This window comes from Bidens hawaiensis, unplaced genomic scaffold, assembly GCF_021521415.1.
Source record: "Bidens hawaiensis isolate Kalapana, Puna unplaced genomic scaffold, B.hawaiensis_p1.1 tig00018794_1, whole genome shotgun sequence".
Taxonomy (NCBI): Eukaryota; Viridiplantae; Streptophyta; class Magnoliopsida; order Asterales; family Asteraceae; genus Bidens; species Bidens hawaiensis.
In genome coordinates this window covers 102,072-121,020 of record NW_027492856.1, presented here as the reverse complement: position 1 = coordinate 121,020, position 18,949 = coordinate 102,072, and the positions used below count along the sequence as shown (strand labels likewise).

General features: G+C 39.3%; 2 protein-coding genes across 2 annotated transcripts; both read right to left on the bottom strand.

Annotated features, from left to right (window-relative positions):
* Positions 1–516: 516 nt before the first annotated feature.
* Positions 517–4,074, bottom strand: LOC143557075 (uncharacterized). The gene is made up of 5 exons (XM_077046240.1): positions 3,353–4,074; positions 2,123–2,181; positions 1,800–1,928; positions 1,569–1,704; positions 517–645 (listed from the first exon to the last, which is right to left on the bottom strand). The coding sequence occupies exons 1-5, from the start codon at positions 4,049–4,051 to the stop codon at positions 643–645; spliced, it is 1,026 nt and encodes a 341-aa protein (XP_076902355.1). The 5' UTR covers positions 4,052–4,074; the 3' UTR covers positions 517–642.
* A 13,985-nt stretch (positions 4,075–18,059) lies between these two features.
* On the bottom strand, positions 18,060–18,437 carry LOC143557077 (uncharacterized). The gene has a single exon (XM_077046242.1). The coding sequence runs from the start codon at positions 18,435–18,437 to the stop codon at positions 18,060–18,062; it is 378 nt and encodes a 125-aa protein (XP_076902357.1).
* Positions 18,438–18,949: the final 512 nt, after the last annotated feature.

Below are 18,949 nucleotides of genomic sequence, written 5' to 3'. Positions count from 1 at the left end.
AGATTAGTGTTATTATTAAGTATTATTGTTTGTTTAATTTTTAGTATGTTTTTTTTGTAATTTGAATTTTAAAAAAAATGTGTGTTTTTTTTAATAATTTATGAGTTTTTTTAATAATACGTTTTTTGAATATATTTATAAAAAAATAAAAAAAAAATCCGCTGGAGCCCCTGCTCGCGCCCCTCCACACCAGGGCCAGAGGCTCCAGCGGGGGCTCCAACACACATCTTATCCAGTTTCTCTCTCTGCCACACGTCACAATATTATTGGCTGGAGTCCCCACTCGCGCCCCCGTTAGAGCCCCCCACACCCCTCAGCCTTAGGATCCATGGTTTGGGTCTCTCAACAGTCTTTTAGCTAACTCCTTCCAGTTAGTTGAGGCAGGTAGTTGTGTACTTGGGGGGGCATGTCCAACCTCATGCTTTGAAGTCAATTCCTCTTCTTGGTTGTAATCTTTCTCGGTTTTGTCAGTCAACGGGAGCGTCTCCTCGTCTGAGTTAATGAATGTGATCGCGCATGAGGTATGTTGAGGCTAACCGCTCTTTCAAGTGCGTCCTTGTGTTCTTTTTCTATGGATTGTAACCTCTCAAATCTTTGTACTTTTGGTGGTGTTGTAGTAGCCTTGTCATCTCTCTCTTGTAATCACTGCAACAAACCAACCGCGCTCTGGTTATTTTTACGAAACAAGGTTGTGGGCCCAAGATCCATGTGTTCAAACCCTAACTAAACTAAATTTACGTCTTGGTTTATCCAACGTGGCACGACTTCTTTACTTAATAAAGGTCAACTAAGATTGTACTATAGATTAGGGGTGTGGATTATTGACAAGACACAGAAACAAGACATGAACCTAAAAAGAAGTTAGTGGGTTCGGATTTAGTTTAAAAATGTTTGGGTCAATTTCGGGGTTGAACACACAAACAAGTTTAGTCAAATGGGGCCATGTTTGGGTCAACCTAGCGGGTTTGCGTGTTGACCATTTTAACCGGTTATATTTTTTTAATTTGTTTTATGTCATGGTTGGGTGTTTTTGTGAAGATTCAAGTTAAAAGAGAAATTATATCAAGGTTTTATATAATAAGACATAATTTTGTGTGTTTACTTATAAATTATGATTTTTATTAAAATGTAAAAGAAAATAACACCAATCCGGTTAGACATGTTGTATTTATGTCAACCCGTAAACATTCGTGTTATGTTCAGGTTCATGTGACTGACACAATTTTCAGGTTTCCATTTCGTGTGCGGTTGGACCCGCCAACATGAGCTGTTAGCACCCGTACCAAATGGGGGCCTAACATGTATTCATATACTTGTTGTCCTAGATCACTTTATTTATAAGAAATTATCCAATTATTTAACAAATAAAAAGTTTGTAATCATATCTAATATAGTTATTCCCAATATACAAAAGGCAGACAAAAGGGTCAATGTCAACTGTCTAAGACCAACCCAAGCTGAAACCAGTTTGACCCGTTACCAAAACCACCCGACCCACCTATTTTGCCACTTGTAATCTATAAGATTTGAACATTAGACATGAAAAAGAACACAAGCATAGGGCTTACTTGTAAAGCCTTTTCCGCTTCTCTTTCGATCGAAATGATTGCATGATCAGACGTAGCATTGCACGACAACACAATATGTTCAAATCTACCATCAACCGGAATTGCTGTTCTCACTTCGGGAGGGAATCTTCCACACCTATTTACAAGACGCATACCCATTATTCAGATTTCAACTCACTTATTCCTAAATGGGTCGATTGGAGTTGTTATATCTCTAACGAGTCAATTTACCTGCAAAACTTTCTCTCAACAATGTGGAATATTCGACCCGGTGCATAGAGTCTTCTTGGATCACTGAGCTTCTTATGCTCGGGTATAAACGTGTCCCTCATGCAAACCATAAGTAGCAAACAGGGCAAGCTGTCGAAAGCATCAAGGCCTGGTTTATAAATGATCATCATCATCATCATCATCATCATCGTACTCAGATGATGATGATGATGATGATCATCATCATCATCAAGGCCTGGTTTATAAATGATAATAATAATAATTTATACCCACAACACAAGATGGAGTCAATGCATAAATATTTTAGAGTTACGCGAACCAACCAGAAAATTGACTTGAAAATATCCTCAAGTGGAGTGGGTGTCCTAGGTAAGAAATCATCCTGTACAAGGTTTTGATAAACATCATCAGTAATCATTATTATCCCTTCAAACATGTCTAATCTTGAAAAAAAATGTAATTAATGGTATTTTAAAGTTGCTGAAAGCATGAAATGATAATAAATATATAATTGCAAGAAGTATAATCGAGTATATGAGGTATTTTGCTTTGTTTATCATCAGGTTTTAGGTAACAAAATCATAAGCAGTAAACTTGAACCCCGTAATATTATAAATGGGCATACCCAATGTCCACACAAAAGCAAGCAACCGCTAATGAACAAGGGGTTTCCGATTGGTGTCATGCATTGGTTGGTTAATGTTTTAAAGGGCAGGTCAGTATGCGCAACGCTGTTACACTATCCACACACCATTGTCAAGTCATATGGGCCATATACAGTTTGCTAAATCACACGGGCCGTAGCACGTATGATATGGTGCAAATGTAAATTTGGGTGCACATAAGGTGTTATACAAGCTAGGGGCGTGCACAAAACTGAAATAAGCAAACCGTAACTGGACAAACCGACGTAACCAAACCCAAACAAAAACCGACTGTTTGGTTTTATGTTTTTTAATTAGTGTATTTTATGGGTTCAATTTCAGCATTTGCTATCAACAAAAAACCGAACTAGAACTGAAAAAACACATTAAAAGTAAGTTATAAGAAATTAATAAATGGTGTAGCCCAAATATTTTAGTTCGAAAAGTGTAGCAATCAATTAACCATTAATTAACAAAAGCGCCCAAATTGATATTTCAAGCCCAAATGGTAAAACCATACCGAACTTAGTGAAAACCGAAACCAAACTGTTTTCAAAAACTCAAAACCAAATTTTTGGTTTTTGGTTTGGTTTGGCCCCAAAACCAACCCATGGACACCCCTCAATTTAAAATTTTAGGTGTGATTTAAAAGTTTGCTTTATATTATGTCTGTGGTTTGCAAAAGTCATATCGATTATGTGACCTCATACGACCCGTATGATATGACAGATAGGCAAGTGCGCACATTTTGAGTTGGTGTAAAACCGTAATTAAGTTATTTTCGTCTAATTCGGTTGTGCCAACACTACAACCATAACCGAGCCACAATTTTCGTTTTATTAGTATGATTAACGAGCCATCGATTAGTTCCCAGTAAATAACATCAGATTTAGGGAAGAACAATGATACCTGCAAGATGACCGAGTAAATAACATCAGCATACTTAAGCGCAAGATTCAACGACATACACCTAGTGGGCGCCATCGCATAACATCTGACCATCTCTCTGGGTATCCCACCGAGCATATCCCGGTGGTTCACCACCAACACCGTCAGCAAAGCAGCCACACCGGCCCCCAACGAGTGGCCAACAAACACCATCTTATAACAACTCCCGTTGTCCACCCACAACCGCCTCAAATTCTCCGAATCCTCATTCAACACCCACACGGCCGAATTCAACAACCCATGGTGGACATACCCCCCATCAAACATATGCTTCCCCAACTTATTATCCAACATCATTTTATAGTCACTCTCTTTCCCCAAATTCAACCCGCGAATGGCCGTTACAATCTCACGGCGCGTGTGGTCCACGTATATTAAATACGGGGGCGCGTGGCCTAGGGTCTGTTGGTAGGCCAGGCGCTTGAATATGAAATCCGGGTTTAAGCGGTAGCCTCCGTCGGGTGGGGGGAAGCGGGGGTGGTGGAGGTCGTCCTCGTATACGGCGAGGGCGATGCGGGAGAGATGGGGGACGGGTTCGAAGTCGTGGGCGAAGGCGGGTGGCCAGGAGGCGCTGTCGTCGGCGCCGGTGTGCGTGCAGCGTTTCCAGCCCCACCGGAGGCAGCCTAGGCCGACAAAACATCCTAGGCAACAAGTGGACATGTGTGGTTTTTGGATTATTGATGTTTCAAAGAATGTGATTTAGGAAATAAAGTGGATTTGGGGGGAAAAGTAGTTGAGGAAGAAGAACAAACAGTTTGGATGGATATTCTAGACTGCGCTGACGTTCTAGAAGGTCTGTTGGAAGCCTATTTTTGAACAACAAGAGGTTTATTTCGCATGGGATAATAATATTTTTGAAAATTATTTATTTGTAGGCTTGTTTAAAAGTAGCAACTAAATTATATATTTTTTAAAATTATTTCGTTTTCATTCGATTTAGGATGTTTACGGTCCGGTTCCTGATCGATTTTGGTTTGATCTTTAACCGAGCTGATAGCTACGGTTTTATGAGAAGTTCTAGAACTAAACTGTTTTAATGGTCCTTTTGAAATTCATGTATTAGTTTATCATATTTTTGTTATTTACTTTTTGAAATATATAAGATATGAGTAGGAAAAGGGGAAAATAAACAAATGGTTGAGAAAACTAGTTTTGAAATATTTTTGGAGTCACACTTGATTATTTAATAAATATTTTTAGAGTCATACTTGTCTGGCTAAAATCAAATAGTTATATAACTAATTTATATTTGATTAACGAAGAAACACCGATTCGATCCTTTTAACGGGTCATGGATCTTATGAGTCTACAGGGTAGGATACAAATAACGACCAACTACGATATGAGCACAACTTCCGGAAGTCTAGTGACAGATGCCTGCAAAACAAGCACCATGAGCTCGTTACGGGAAGGAGTGAAGGACAAGAGTGGGGTCTTCCCGTAACCACCATCCGGCGTGAGAATAAGTACAGTTCTGACGGAGAGAAAGTACTTAAGTAATTTAAGTAGACAGTGGGAAGTGAATGAATACCTCATGCAGATTGAGAGAGTATTTATAACCGAAGGATGTGAGAATATGATTGGGCCAGCTGTCCCATTCTAGAAGATCTCTCGTAACCGTCTGGACGCGTGTTCTTACGTGATAGGTTGTGTTATACATCCCATGTGCATGGATATAACAACCTGAACACGTGTCGCTCTATGATAGGACAAGTTAATCCCAGGCTATGTGCACGGTTATAACAACATGGCCAGCTGTCCTTTATTAATTGGTTGACGGGTCACGTACTCTTCAAGTAAAAATCGTGGTTAATCTTCTAGAAGGTAATTAGTTAATTACAGCTGTTCTGTGGCATTGCCTTCCGGTCATCTTAGCGGGTGGGTATGTTACCCTGCGGATGACTTTTGAGGGTGCCTGGATGCTTCCGCGCATGGTAAGTTATGCGGGTGATCCATATGTCCTGTGGGTGCCATATGAGGAGCTTTCCTCTGACCCGCGGGTGATACTTGAGGGTATTTGGTTCTTTTTGGTACCCTACCTCTATAAGTCCCCCTAGTCCAGGGTTTCTTCCGCGTGAAGTTTTTATGCGGGTGGAATATTGGACTTAAGGTATAATTTGGGGTTTTTTAAATTTTAGAATTTGGTAGAAATATCTTCTGTTGGTGGTGTGGATAACCATGAAAATGACAAGTTGACCACTTGCAGGCACGTGAACAGGCACTACAAAAAAGATTGTTATCTGGGACTGAAAAATTAGTCTTTGATGCTCTCTAATCAGTACCTAATGGTTATCGGGGACTGATTCCATATGAAATCAGTCTCCAATGCAATGCTTTAAGGATTGGGAATTAGTTTCGGTTACTATTCGATTTCAGTCCTTAATACGCCTCCTTTAGGTACTAAAATTTAATCCCAAATAGTATGTAATTTAGTCCCTAGTATGTACTTTTAGAGTCTGATTTCAGTCATTAATCAGTCTCCTAAACTAGTCTCTAATGTGTTTTTTTAGTAATTACTTTTTAGTCTCTAATACTACGTGTACATTTTAATATTTTTCTTATAAGGACTGAAAAAATAGCCCGTGATACAATTTAATTCAGTCCCCAACATGTATTTATAATCCCTTCAAGTACTAAAAAACAGTACCAATACAGTAATTAATTTGTAGTTTTATACATTAAATTCAATCAATAAATAAAAGTAATATAATTCATAATTTTTTTTTACCAAAACCACAATATATTTAAGCATTAATGTCATAACAAAAACCAAAGAAAATAATGTCATTCAAAAACTCTAAAATTTAAAAAAGTATTATATTTAAAAAAATAAAAAAGTACTAAGCGTGTTAACTAGCGCCTTAGATGGTGTTGTCGCTATTAGATTCATCACTTGCTTGTGTAACCATTGTGCTCTCGATGTCTGGAAACTTTGTGCTTATGAAATCAAACATTTTTCCATATTTCTCCTTATCCCGTTTTTGTTCCGCCTCGAGTGCAATAACCTTGTTTCTCAAAACTTCGTTCTCGCTTGAATCTCGTTGAGATAATTCGGCTACCGACTTCATCCAACTATCTTTCTTCCTCAAAACGGGCCCTACACCAACCTCCCAAGCTGATTGTATTGTTTTCTTCCTACCATAAACACCTTTTATGGCTTCTTTCTCAATCCCGTGCTCCATAGAAGTAGTAACAATGGTTCCTTCATATATAGTTTCTCCATGGCTGCTTGTTTATGTTGAATTATATTTTCCTAACATAATAGAAGGTACATAAACAATATTTAGAACTAACAGCAACCAAATTAAATATTCGATCAAAATAAAATTCACAATTAAAAGGTTTTAACAAAGAGATGCTTACATATTCAAGGCACGAATCATCATTTAGCCATCCTTGTTTTGCGGCATTGTAATGCATCTTGTGATAAACTTCTAACGGGCTAGGTGGTATGTGAGTCTCGGGATTTGTCTATCATCATAAAATTATAATAATGAAGCATAAACATATTGTAAAGAAAGTGTGAACTGTAATCATAAAAAAGTATAATAATGAATCTTAATAACTTTTGTGTAAGTGTTTTTATTTTCCTCTATGTAGCAAAAGAATTTTGGAAATGTGTTCATATATGGCTTTAAAACTCATTATCAAAATGCTCTAAACATGGTCTTAACTCTTAAACTGTTATAAATCTGTTACAGGTGTTAAAGTGTTAAAGTTCTGTGATGTACTTACGGGTCCTAATCGTCACAAAGGTCTGATGCACAAATCTGTTAGGGGCATTTTGGTAAAACGTTATCATAGTTTGCATAATAAAAAAATTTTAATTACCATTTTCAAAATTGTCACAGTTTGCATTTTGGTCAAAATGCCATCACAAATAAAGTACCATGTTTAGGGTGAAACTCAACCTTACCGGTTTTAATTTAAGAAATGGAATTTTTGGCATACATATAAAGTAAATAACGATAATTGATTGGCTACTGTACCTGTTTTGGTGCAAGTATGGTTTTACAACTGAGGTTTGATTTAGTTTTTGGCTTTTAAAAAGTCAAAATGTCATATTTTCATTTAAAAAGGTCTCACTGTCAATTTCAACAGATAGGTAAATAAACCAATATTGACCACTTTGTTAAATTACCAATAGTGTCCCATGAAGCCACATTGTTTTTTATCCATGGACTAATCGTATATAGGCAAAATGATCATGTTGCTATATTGAAATTGAGCTATAAAACTTCCTTTACAAAGTGTACACTAAGACCTTTGTAATATTTTGTTATTAGTGTGTACCCATATACTTAAAATAGCATAGTAAAATTGTTTTTAACAAACATACTCTCTTTTGTTTCGTTCACCATAATAATGTTCAAAGGGGATAAGCAGGGTTGAGCACTTTTTAAAACTAGCATAATTACTCTTGGCAACCACCTCATTTTCTATCAAAATGGGAACAATATGTTACAATGAAACAAAAATGATCATTGTCTAGGAGGTCTTTGTTTAAAGCTTAGCTCATCACATTGATTAAACCTAAATTATATAATAGATTATTTTCTTATTTATATATGTTATTTACAAATTTATTTATTTTAATTTCACATTTTTCCTAGATTTTTTAAATTTGTTTGTAATTTTTTATTATTTGTATGATCACGTGTATTACACGGGTTCTAAAGCTATTATATATATATATATATGTGTGTGTAAGACTTAGTTATAAATATATGCATGTATTTGTATACATACATGGAACAATTAAAAGGAGTATATAGAAATTGTGCTAATACAGTTTGCTTAAAAAAAATTAATTCTAGTACTCAAATAATTTGGTGACAGTTTATACAAATGATGGTGAAAACTATCGGAGCAATCGCCTTCTTCAAAGAAGCTATTATACCGTCTTATGGCATCCAAGGTCGGTTACCTTCTCTGATACAGGTGGCAGGTCTCCGGGTCAGGTGGATTGGGTACTGAGTTCAAGTTAGAATGGATTTCTTTTTGTGGATAGTGACGGTCCAGGTTGTCTATCTGCAACTAGGGGTGAAAACGAGCCGAGCCTAGCTTGAACTCGACTAGGCTTAAGCTCGGCTCGTTTTGAGCTCTATTTTCAAAGCTCGAGCTCGACTCGTGAGTAGATTTTCAAGCTCGAGCTCGCCTCGGGCTCGCCGTTTACTATTTATCAATATAATTATATTTATTTTTATATATTTTTTTCTATTATAATTTTATGTGTAAAATAATATGTACTATTATTTAGTTATTTTTATCATTTTTCAAAACATTATATATATTATTAAATATATATTTAAAAAAGTTATATAAATAACAGGCTCACGAGCCAGCTCGAGCTCGATAAGTGAAGCTCATACTCGTTTAATAAACGAGCTTACTTTTTGGCTCGAGCTCGAGCTTTAATGCTCGATTAAGCTCGGCTCGATCGAGCTTTTTAACGTGCCGATTTTGATCGAGCTCTGCTCGATCGAGCTTTTTAACGAGCCGATCTTGAACAGCTCGGCTCGTTTGCACCCCTATCCGCAACCAATATTTTGATCATTGTAAAAGCTTTTTGTTTGTAAGTAATTAATGTTTGCAATGTGAACACAAAAACATCAATATACTACAATAATATTCAAGTTTTTTCATGCAGCCTGAAGGAGCAGTTGCTGATAATTATTAACGCGTCTGATCTCGATCCTATTTACTCAAAAAAATGTTTGGGCAGTAGCATTGTGTTGTTTGTGTAAAATGTTGTTCACAACTTGTAGGGTACTTTTCACATTACTTTAAATTTATGGTATATATGGTTTGCTTATAATTTGGCTATTTTGTCTTATGGTATGTGTATGCAACTGCTATAAATGATTGGTTTTTCACAAGGTTTAGACCTGACCCGTTTCATTTTAATTCAATAAACTAAATGGCCTTTACTAAATGTTAATGCATACTAAATCATTTATTTTTATGAAACTGTTTTCAAAATCTTAAATTTTACAGTGCAGGTGTCCTCCACCTAATTATTGATTAACTAAATTTTGTTAATAACGTTTATGACGTGAGCTTTTTAAATTTCAGTTTATTTTCACTTTAAAATTTCTTTGATGTTATTTTATTTATTTTTATATATAGTAATTTATAGAAGTTCTAAAGCTCATTTCAATCTCTATTTCTAAAGCTCAAGCTCGACTCGTTAGTTCAAGCTTGAGCTCATATTAGGCTCAGTTCGTTTACTATTTCTTAATTAATTTTACATATTTTATAAATATGTTTATAATTTTTTTCAATTATAATTATATATAACATATTATATATTATTTAGTTTTTTTTTTCATAATATTATATTGATTACTTGATAATTACTAATTATATATAAATATATATCACAGAAATTATATTACTGACAAGCTCAATTAGGCTCGCGAGCCAGCACGAGCTTGATAAGTGAAGCTCGGGCTCGCTTATTAGACACACTTACTTGTAGGCTCGAGTTGGGCTTGGTATTGTTTAAGCTCGGCTTGGTCAAGCTTTTTTATGAGCTGATCTCTAACAACTCGTGAGTAGTTTCGCTCATTTGCACTCCTAATTGTATGTTGTCCAAAAGTAGCAATAAGTGTGCTAAACTCTCATTTCTTTTGTACAAAATACATATCCTGTTATAGACCCTACGCATACCTAACCCTAACATTACACTAAAAGCAACAAGTATTAACCTAGCCGAATCTCGATATATTAGAAAATAAAAAACACGTGTCGGGCCTACTCCACTAAAAAATAGAAAACTAAATTGATATTTCATTGTTTCGGAAATTACTAGAAGCCAATAAGTTTCATAAATAGTGATGTATCAGTTTCTCTTTTGATTTTGAGTACTTTAGTTTTGGAGACTAACTTTCGGTCTCTTATTATTTTTTTATAATTATTGAAATGAAATCTATGAGAGACTGAAAATCAATCTTTAATCTAAGTCTTCAATATATTTTGTTTCATGAATTGTCAAGATTTTAATATATTCTCTTAAATTGGTTTAACATATATAGGTTATTGGATATTGAATATGAGTCCCTAGTTCTCTCATTTGCTAAACACATGGGAGACTAAATATGAGTACCAAATAAGCTTGTGAAAAAATATGCTAAAACTGATTTTCAGCCCCCTAACAATTCCCATTAAATTAGTAAAATTTGTGTACATTATCGGAGACTGAAAATTAGTCACTTATCATTTCCAATACTAAATGACTATCAAGACTGAATATCGGTCTCTAATTCATCATCTTTTGAAAGAAATAAGAACTAATATTTAGTCCCTAATTCATTCCCTAAAACAAGAGACATGAGACTAATCTCGTAGAATTTCCCCCATCTTTCTATTATACAGGGATATATATTTGAGACTGATATTTAGTCTGAAATAAGGTATCTAAGCATTAGAGACTGAATATTAGTCACCGAAATATGTTGTGTAAAAATCAGTCCTCAATACTACCTACAACTAAAAATTCAGTCCTAAATACCAAGCATTTGAGACTATCACATCAGTTCCTAATACTTTACTTACAATCTCTATTATGTTATATGCTAGAGACTCATGATTAGTCACCATACATTTGAGTAATTTTTCATTGCATATTTAGGACTCAAATTCAGTCGCCAATAAATTTCCACAAAAACCTTGTATTTCATAAACACATTTGGGACTGAAATTTAGTCTCAAATAAGGTTTCATGGTAATAGCGACTGATTATCAGTCACTAACATTATTCAGATAATAATCAGTCCCTAATATTATCAGTGACTGATAAACCAGTCCTAGATACTATGTATTAGAGACTGATATGACAGTCCCTAATAATTTAGTCTCTAATGGTCACTTTTCTTGTAGTGGAGGTGATGAGACGTTTATGCCGGCTGTCACTGTACCCGACTGTACACATTTTTCACTTTTTCGAATTTCCCGCGTGACGTGGCGTCTGCTAAGTGGATGAAGCCTTTCTCTCTCCACTGTTCGTATCCCATCGCATTAATTGTGATGGGTATAAATAGTGGGTGTTATCTTCTTTTCGAAGTTTTATCGCTTTTGATTTTCATTTCTTCTGTTTTTTCTTCCAATCTTTCAATTTTTCTGTTCAATATTGCTCGTTGTTTTCCGTTTACTATTGGATCGATGGCTAGTGACACAAGATATTTGGTACCAAGCATCGATACTGTAGAGATTAACTGGGATATCTCTGAGTATGAAACGCTACTTCACACTTACGGTATCTCACCGGAATGGGGACCGGAATTCCCAAACACCGGGTCTGTTGCAAGGGTGCCCCCTGCCGGCAAGATGGCAGTATACGTCGACTTTTTTACTTATGGGAATCTTCGGTTTCCGATAACCAAGTTTCTCATGAAGGTACAAAGCGCTAATGGGATCCATCTTTCCCAGTAACATCCTCTTGCACTTATACGAATCTGACACCTCGAATTCGTGTGTAGGGCAAAAGGAATGTTGCCTCGAATCGACCGATTCCCCGTGTTCTATCGGATGACCAACCGCGGCGGGTGGTTTAAATGCAATCCGATATCTGAAAGGGTTATCGGCACTCTGTCCGTGGGGGGCTCTGAAGACTGGCGCAACAATTTTTTCTGGATTTCAGAGGACGTCGTTCCAGATGCTATGGTCCGTCGTCCAGCCAACGAGGCGCTCCCGGAGGTCGTTACGCCTCCTCACGAGGGCCAAGAATGGTTCCTCGTCTTGGTTTCGGAACCATCTCCAATGTGAGCCATGCCGGAGTAGGCCCTAGTATGGGCGGGTATGAGCCGCCTGTGGCCATATCCATATTTGGAGCTTGTCTTTATGGGCGTGAATGAACGTAAGTTTTATTCCCTTTTCTCCCTTTTGTTTCATATAAACTTCTTCTTTTTATGCGTTTTTCAGGTGAAGGGCCTATGCTGAATGCCCTCTTTGAGAATAGGGGTTGCACGGGAAAACGTATCCGTGACGTGAAAGAAACGCTCGTCCTGGAGAGGACACGGGGTCAGTTTCTTTTCCCTACTAAGGTGCGTGCTGAACCGATAGCTTTGGAAGCTATCTTCCAAACAGGTGCGTACATCTTTAGCCCTCATCCGCTCAACACTCTTACCTCTGATGGGGTGATCGTCATTCTTTCTTCGAGTGACTAGTCGCCATCCCAAGAAAAAGATGTTTCTGATGATGCTTCTGAAAATTTCATCTGTCTCGCATCTGCTGGCAGAATTGGAGCGTAAGAGGAGTCTTCAATCCTTCCGGGAAAGTGACTCGGTCGCTAGCCACGCGGATTCCGAGGAAGGTCCGGCTACGAAAAAACTTCGGACACATCGTCCGAAGAAGCAAAGGGTCAGCCTTGCTGACCGTATGAAGGGGATGGCCGATAAGTAGATGTAGTAACGTCATCCTGTATTTTATGCTTTGATTGATACTTAAGTATATTTTTGTTGTGTGCAGATCTGACTGGTGCCACTAGTGGGGGTGTGTCATCGGAGAAGCATCATCTCCACCGCCTGAGAATGATAAAGGGGTTCCCCTTATTCCACTGGAAACTGAAGATCCTCTGGCCTACTTGTTTGGGATTGATGATGCTTCTAGTTTCATGGGAAAGGTCCCTGTTGTAGAGGAGGAAGCGTCGAAGGCGCACGAGTCTTCGCACCAGACTCCACCACGATCTTTGACCTCTCCGGCACCTTTTTTGACAGGTGAGGGAGAAGGGTCGCACTCTCAACGTCCGCCTTCGGATGTTGAAAGAGTAGTGGCGAATGACGCGTCTCGTCAATCGCCACCTCATTTTTCTTCTTCTATCTGGTGCGTCCCCAAGCATCAAAATTTGATTATTGTGGGGAACCTAATCCGTGGGAAGATGACCACATGTTTATCCCAAATTGGGATATCGTGAAGGGGTACCGCTTCACCGATCCGGGCACTTGTGCGACGTTTGTCAATCAATGTGTCCCGCCTGTGGAGAGGATCCATCAGCGTGGCCGTTCTCTCCATGATCTTTATATGGACTATTCTTCGTCCCTAGCCAATACCATAGCTTGTAGACAAGAAATTTTACGCGAATGGCGATCGATGGGGAAGCAGTGGGGCGAAATGACCCAAGCCACTGACGAGGCCAAGAATGAAGCCCATGAGCAACGCTTAGCAACCAATACTGCTAAGTGGAAATTGTCTGACGCCGAAATTGCTCTGAAGGCGGAAGTAGACAGACATACCGTTGCGTCCCGTCAGTGTAAGGAGTCTTGTATCAAGCAAAATTTCATCCTTCAAGCTGCTCGAGATGAAAATCAAAGAAAGAAGGAGGATTTGGCCAAAGCGCTTGACGCCAACTCGGCCCTGGAAGCCCAAGTGACTCACCAAGGTACCATTTTTCAAGAACTTGAGGCGGAGTCCAGGTTGCAGAAGGAACATGCGGAGCTCAAGAATAAAAGGGCTACCGATATGCAAGCCACCTATGATTCGCTTCTGCAAGCGCGTGAAGAAGCGGATGCCCGTGCATCTGAATATTTGAACGATAAACAAAAAATAGCTTACGGGTTCCATGAGCTCCAAGAACAGGCGGAGCGAGCGGAGAGGGAACGACGATGATTGTTGGGTTAGGGTTTTAACGCGGTACGTTTCTCCCTTTATTACCCATATTTTTTGTTACTTATCACTAATGAATCTCTTTTTCCCTGGCAGGTTATTAAACATATTAAGGAAGGAACAAAGCTGGAGGATAGCCTTGCTTTCCTTCTCATTGCCTCTTTCAATTCCGGCCACGTGACAGGCTTTAATGAAGGGTTGGCGTATGCTCAAGCCGGTCGGTCGTTTGAAGAACACCCGCTGCATGGACTTGGCGTCACTCAGTAGTAAGAGATGCGTTTCAACGAATATGACAACTTGTCATTTCCCTTAGAAGACATGCTTCCTGAGTTTGTAGCGGAGAGTGACGGCGTGGACAGATTAAAGAACTACTTGGGGGAAGGGACGGAGGACACTCCGCCTACACCTCCATAGATGCGTCCACCCAAGATCCATAGAATAGGACTTTGCTTGTAATTTCTTTTCATAGTTTGTAATTATCTTTTATATGAATGAAAGGAAATTTGCTTTGTCATATTGTGAATCTTGCATTATTGTATACTTGTGATATTTTGAAATATTTTTTGTTGAGATATTTGAATTTGCAAGTGGGAGTAAGATGATGACGTGGAAGAAAGAGAACTGTCGCAGGACAATTGATAAGACGTATATGACGTCTTTCTGCAGTCCGTATTTGCTTTTTCGTCTTTCCCGCCTGACGTGTCGGCCTTTGATTGGGCCGTACTTTTCTCTCTCCACCGACATCCTATCCATCGCATTAACTGCGATGTGTATAAATAGGTTGTTTCTAACTTCTGTTCACTCTTATCTCCTTCTAATTCCTCTTCTTTTCCTCTCTAACTCTAGATCTGAGATCTCTGGATTTATTCTTGAATCCTCAGATCTAATCTTTCCAAGAGCTTGCGTACCCCTTGTTCTATTCTGATGGCGGGAAACAAGAAAAGTGCTCCTGCTATTGACGAAGTTGTATTTAGTTTTAAGAAGAAGGACTATGACGATATTGTCAATGTTTATGGTCTGGCGTCTGAATGGGAGTGTGAATACCCAGTGGCTGGTTCAGTTGCAACCAATCCACCGACCAAGAAGATGGCTGTATACGCGGATCATTTCACTACAAGGAATTTCAGATTTCCCGTAACGAAATTTGTTGAGGCTATTTTGACGGCGTACGGAGTCCACTTATCACAAGTTCATCCCTTTGGATGCTGAGAATTCGTCATTTCGAATTCTGTTTCCAAGCTCGTGACTTGGAGCCGTCGGTCGGCATGTTTGCGGTCTTCTACAAGATGACCAGCCGTGGCGGGTGGTTTAGTTGGGCTACCACCGGAAAGGGAGTTATTGGTACAGAATGGTACCATAGTCTCCATGAGTGGAAACCAAAATTCGTTTGGATCCGAGAAGATGTAGTTCCATTTGCGATGACCTATCGCAAATCGGATGCAGAAATGCCGGTGGTCCGTGCCACCACACAAGTGAACCTTCCGTGGTTCACTATCTTAACTAGTACGGTCACCCACATGCGTGCGATACATGAGGGAGCTTTGGTGGGTGCAAAGATGAGCCGTTTATGGCCGTTTCCGTATTTTGGAACCATATTACGAGAAACCTAACAAGAGTATGTTTATCTATATTTTTTCTAGGGTTCCGCTTGAGTTCTGATTGTTCTACTTATTCACGCAAGTGAAGGTTCCATCTTCAGCACCCTTCTAGACCACGAGGAGGGTCTCATGGTGCGTCGTCCGATTGATCCGAAAGACGAACCTATCCTGGAACGCACCCGCAACAACTTCTTATTCTCCATCACTCTCCGCCCAGAATCGGTGGTTTCTGAGGCAATGTTTGCCAAAGGTGAGGAGTTTGTTGCCAAAGGTGAGGGAATTTTGAAACATTGTCCTATTACTGCTGCAAATTCTAGCGGGGTGATAGTACTTCTTTCTTCTAGTGAAGAATCATCGCCCCGTGAAGAAGAATTATCTGTTGATGCTACTGTCTCTTTGAATACCTTGCACTCGACTATAGGGTTAACACGCAAGCGAAATCAAAATCCGTCCACCAGTAAGGTGGCGGGTGAAAAGGATGCTGATGTCACCGTCGAAGATGAACATCAAGCTACTAATGTCATCTCCAAAGATAAACATCGAGCTGCTGATGATGTCATCGTCAAAGATGAACATCGAGCTGCTGATGATGTCATCGTCTAAGATGAACATCAAGTTGTTGCTGCGGATGCCTCCAAAGTGCCCGGGAAACGCAAGGTGCGATCGACCAAACCTGCCCCTACCAAGAAGCATAAAATGACGAAATTGGGAGATCGCCTTCAACATCTTGCACCTACAGGAGTATCTTCAGGTAATTTTAATACCTCTAAGTTTGGTAGTTATTTTTATTATAGACTTATGATGGGGAAATATCGTTTTGTAGAAATTCTAGAAGACTCTTCTAAAGATCTTTTAGATCTGAGAGAGTCGACTCCACCTCTTCCGCCACCAACATCTCCGCCAAAAACTGTTCAAGAACCAATTACTATTGTTGATACTCCTCCTCACGAGGGTGGAAGAGAAAGCAATTTCAAGGAAACCGCCATTTCTTCTGCTCTCCGTGCGCCATTTCGGTTTAAAGACCAAGGAGGGTTTAGCGCCTTTGCCAGCGGTCCACAGGCTTATTCATCCCATCATGGAGAAATCCTATGGCATATCATCCGCGTTGGTCTGTGTGTCTAGACTCAACATTTGCAAACGCGTATGAATGCTTCGAGTATTTGCAAGTGGGTCTTCCTCCTGCGGAGAAGGAACGTCAATGTGGACGTCCGCGTCAAGAATTGTTAACCTCTTATTCTTACTACCTGGCTAATGCCGTTGCCACCATACAGAAAATATGTCGAGACTGGTTAGGCATGAATGACGCGTGGGAAGAATTGGAACACAAAGCAGCCCATGCGGAAAAAGAAGCCGAAGGGGCTATGAAAGAAGCCAAAGACAACCGCCTGGCTGCTAAAGCTGCTGAACAACAGTTGTCGGATGCCAAGACGGCACTAGAAGCTGAGAAAGCTCGTCGATCCGTCGCTAAGGAAGCCAAAATTAGCCTGCAACTGCAATTGGATGAACGCGACGAGCTTATAAAAACTCTGAAGGCTGAGGCAGCAGCCAAGGATGAACACCTTGCCACTCTTGCTACCAAGAACAGGGAGCAAGCCTTGGAATGTGATGAACACAAAATGGAACTTGTCCGAGCCAAGGCGGACAAAAGATGGTTATTGGCGGAAGGCGTTCCCCAGGTGACTTTCACTTCCTTTCCGATTCTTCTATGAAAAACAATCATAGCTAAATCTCTTGTTCCTATCTTTTGTGTCAAAAGGTTATTGCCCATATCCGGGAGGGAGATGAGCTTGGGAATTGTCTCGCGACGTTGTTAATCGCCTCTTCTCAGGCTTGTCGCCAGGCTGGCTTCCAAGAAGGTCTTCAGTTCGCGGAAGGAAAGAGACCTCTTGAGGAATTTTCCTTGCATGGCCAGGATACCGCCAAAAATTCTAGCCGAGAAGACAAGACATTTGATGACTTAAAGTTCGCTATTGAAAATCAAATAGCCGAGCTCGCGGACAAAGAAGATGGGGCTGATCAGTTGAAGGTCCTTCTTGCAACTGATGATGAAGACCAAGAAGATGAGGAAGACGAAGATGCGGCACTGTAATTATGTATTTTTTGTAAATCGCATGTGTTCATCTTTCTTGTAATCATCATTAAAACCCTTGTAAACCCATTTGACATAAATAAGAAGTTTGTTCCATCCGTTATACTTTGTCTTATTCTTCATAATATAAGTATTTGTAGGATCTTCTTATTTGTCAATAAAGGATTACGTGATGTCCCGCTGTAAGATCATGCAAGTCCCATTTGGTATGCGAACCAGAAAATATACATTACATAAAACTGAAATGTAGGCTTAGTAAAACTTTCTATAAAAAAGGGCGTAAGCCAAACTGAATTACAAGCTAAGACAAGACATTATATTTCATTTTACTAGTCTACTTGGCACGCAAGCCAAAATAAAAAGTAAATAACAAGTCTTGTTAAATGTAACACTTTTTCAACTGTGCCACATTCCATGTTATGGGGACCTCAGTCCCGTCCAACTTCTCTAACTTGTAAGCACCCTTGGATAGTACTTCTTTAATCTTGTAAGGGCATTCCCAAGTTGGAGCCAATTTTCCCGGAGGCTCTTGGCCAGATGCCTCATTGTTGCGGAAGACGAAGTCTCCCACATCAAAAGTACACTTCTGGACCCGCAAGTCATAGTATTTTTCAATTGACGTTTGTAGGTATGCTCGCGGATCACTGCTAACAACCCTCCTTTCTTCAAGGAGGTTGAGGTTGATCCGCAACTCTTTGTCGTTATCATCGATCATCAAAGTTCGTGCGGATGGGACCCCGATTTCAGCCGGGATCATGTCTTCAGTGCTGTGACAATCGTCAATTTCGGGTTAACTCCGTTAACTCAACTCCGTCAATTCAAACTTAAGATCATTGAATCTATAACGCACACTTCATTACATTTAAACTAGGGTTTAAATGACGCTTAAAACTTACTACATGTGTAGTCTTTCGGGATTTGCACCGAAACGCAAACGAGTTGACGCAAACGATTGAGGAATAAACGAAAAACGTCAAAACAGTAATTATGTGATAATTATGTGTTAGACTTATGTGTTACGTGATAACATGGTTATCAACATTAACTCAAGATGTAAACTAGTTAGTTAAGTTAGAAAAACAACAATTGAAAGTGGAGGGACTTGAGTGTAACTTGTTATGTTTATAAATACACCATTAACTAAACCCTAACTTATTATTATCCTACACCCTAGCTGCCGATCGGAACCCAAACCCCATCCCCACAAGGCTGTCGTCACCTCTAATCACACATACAACCCTCAAATCAAGTGTTTGATTGAAGAACTAG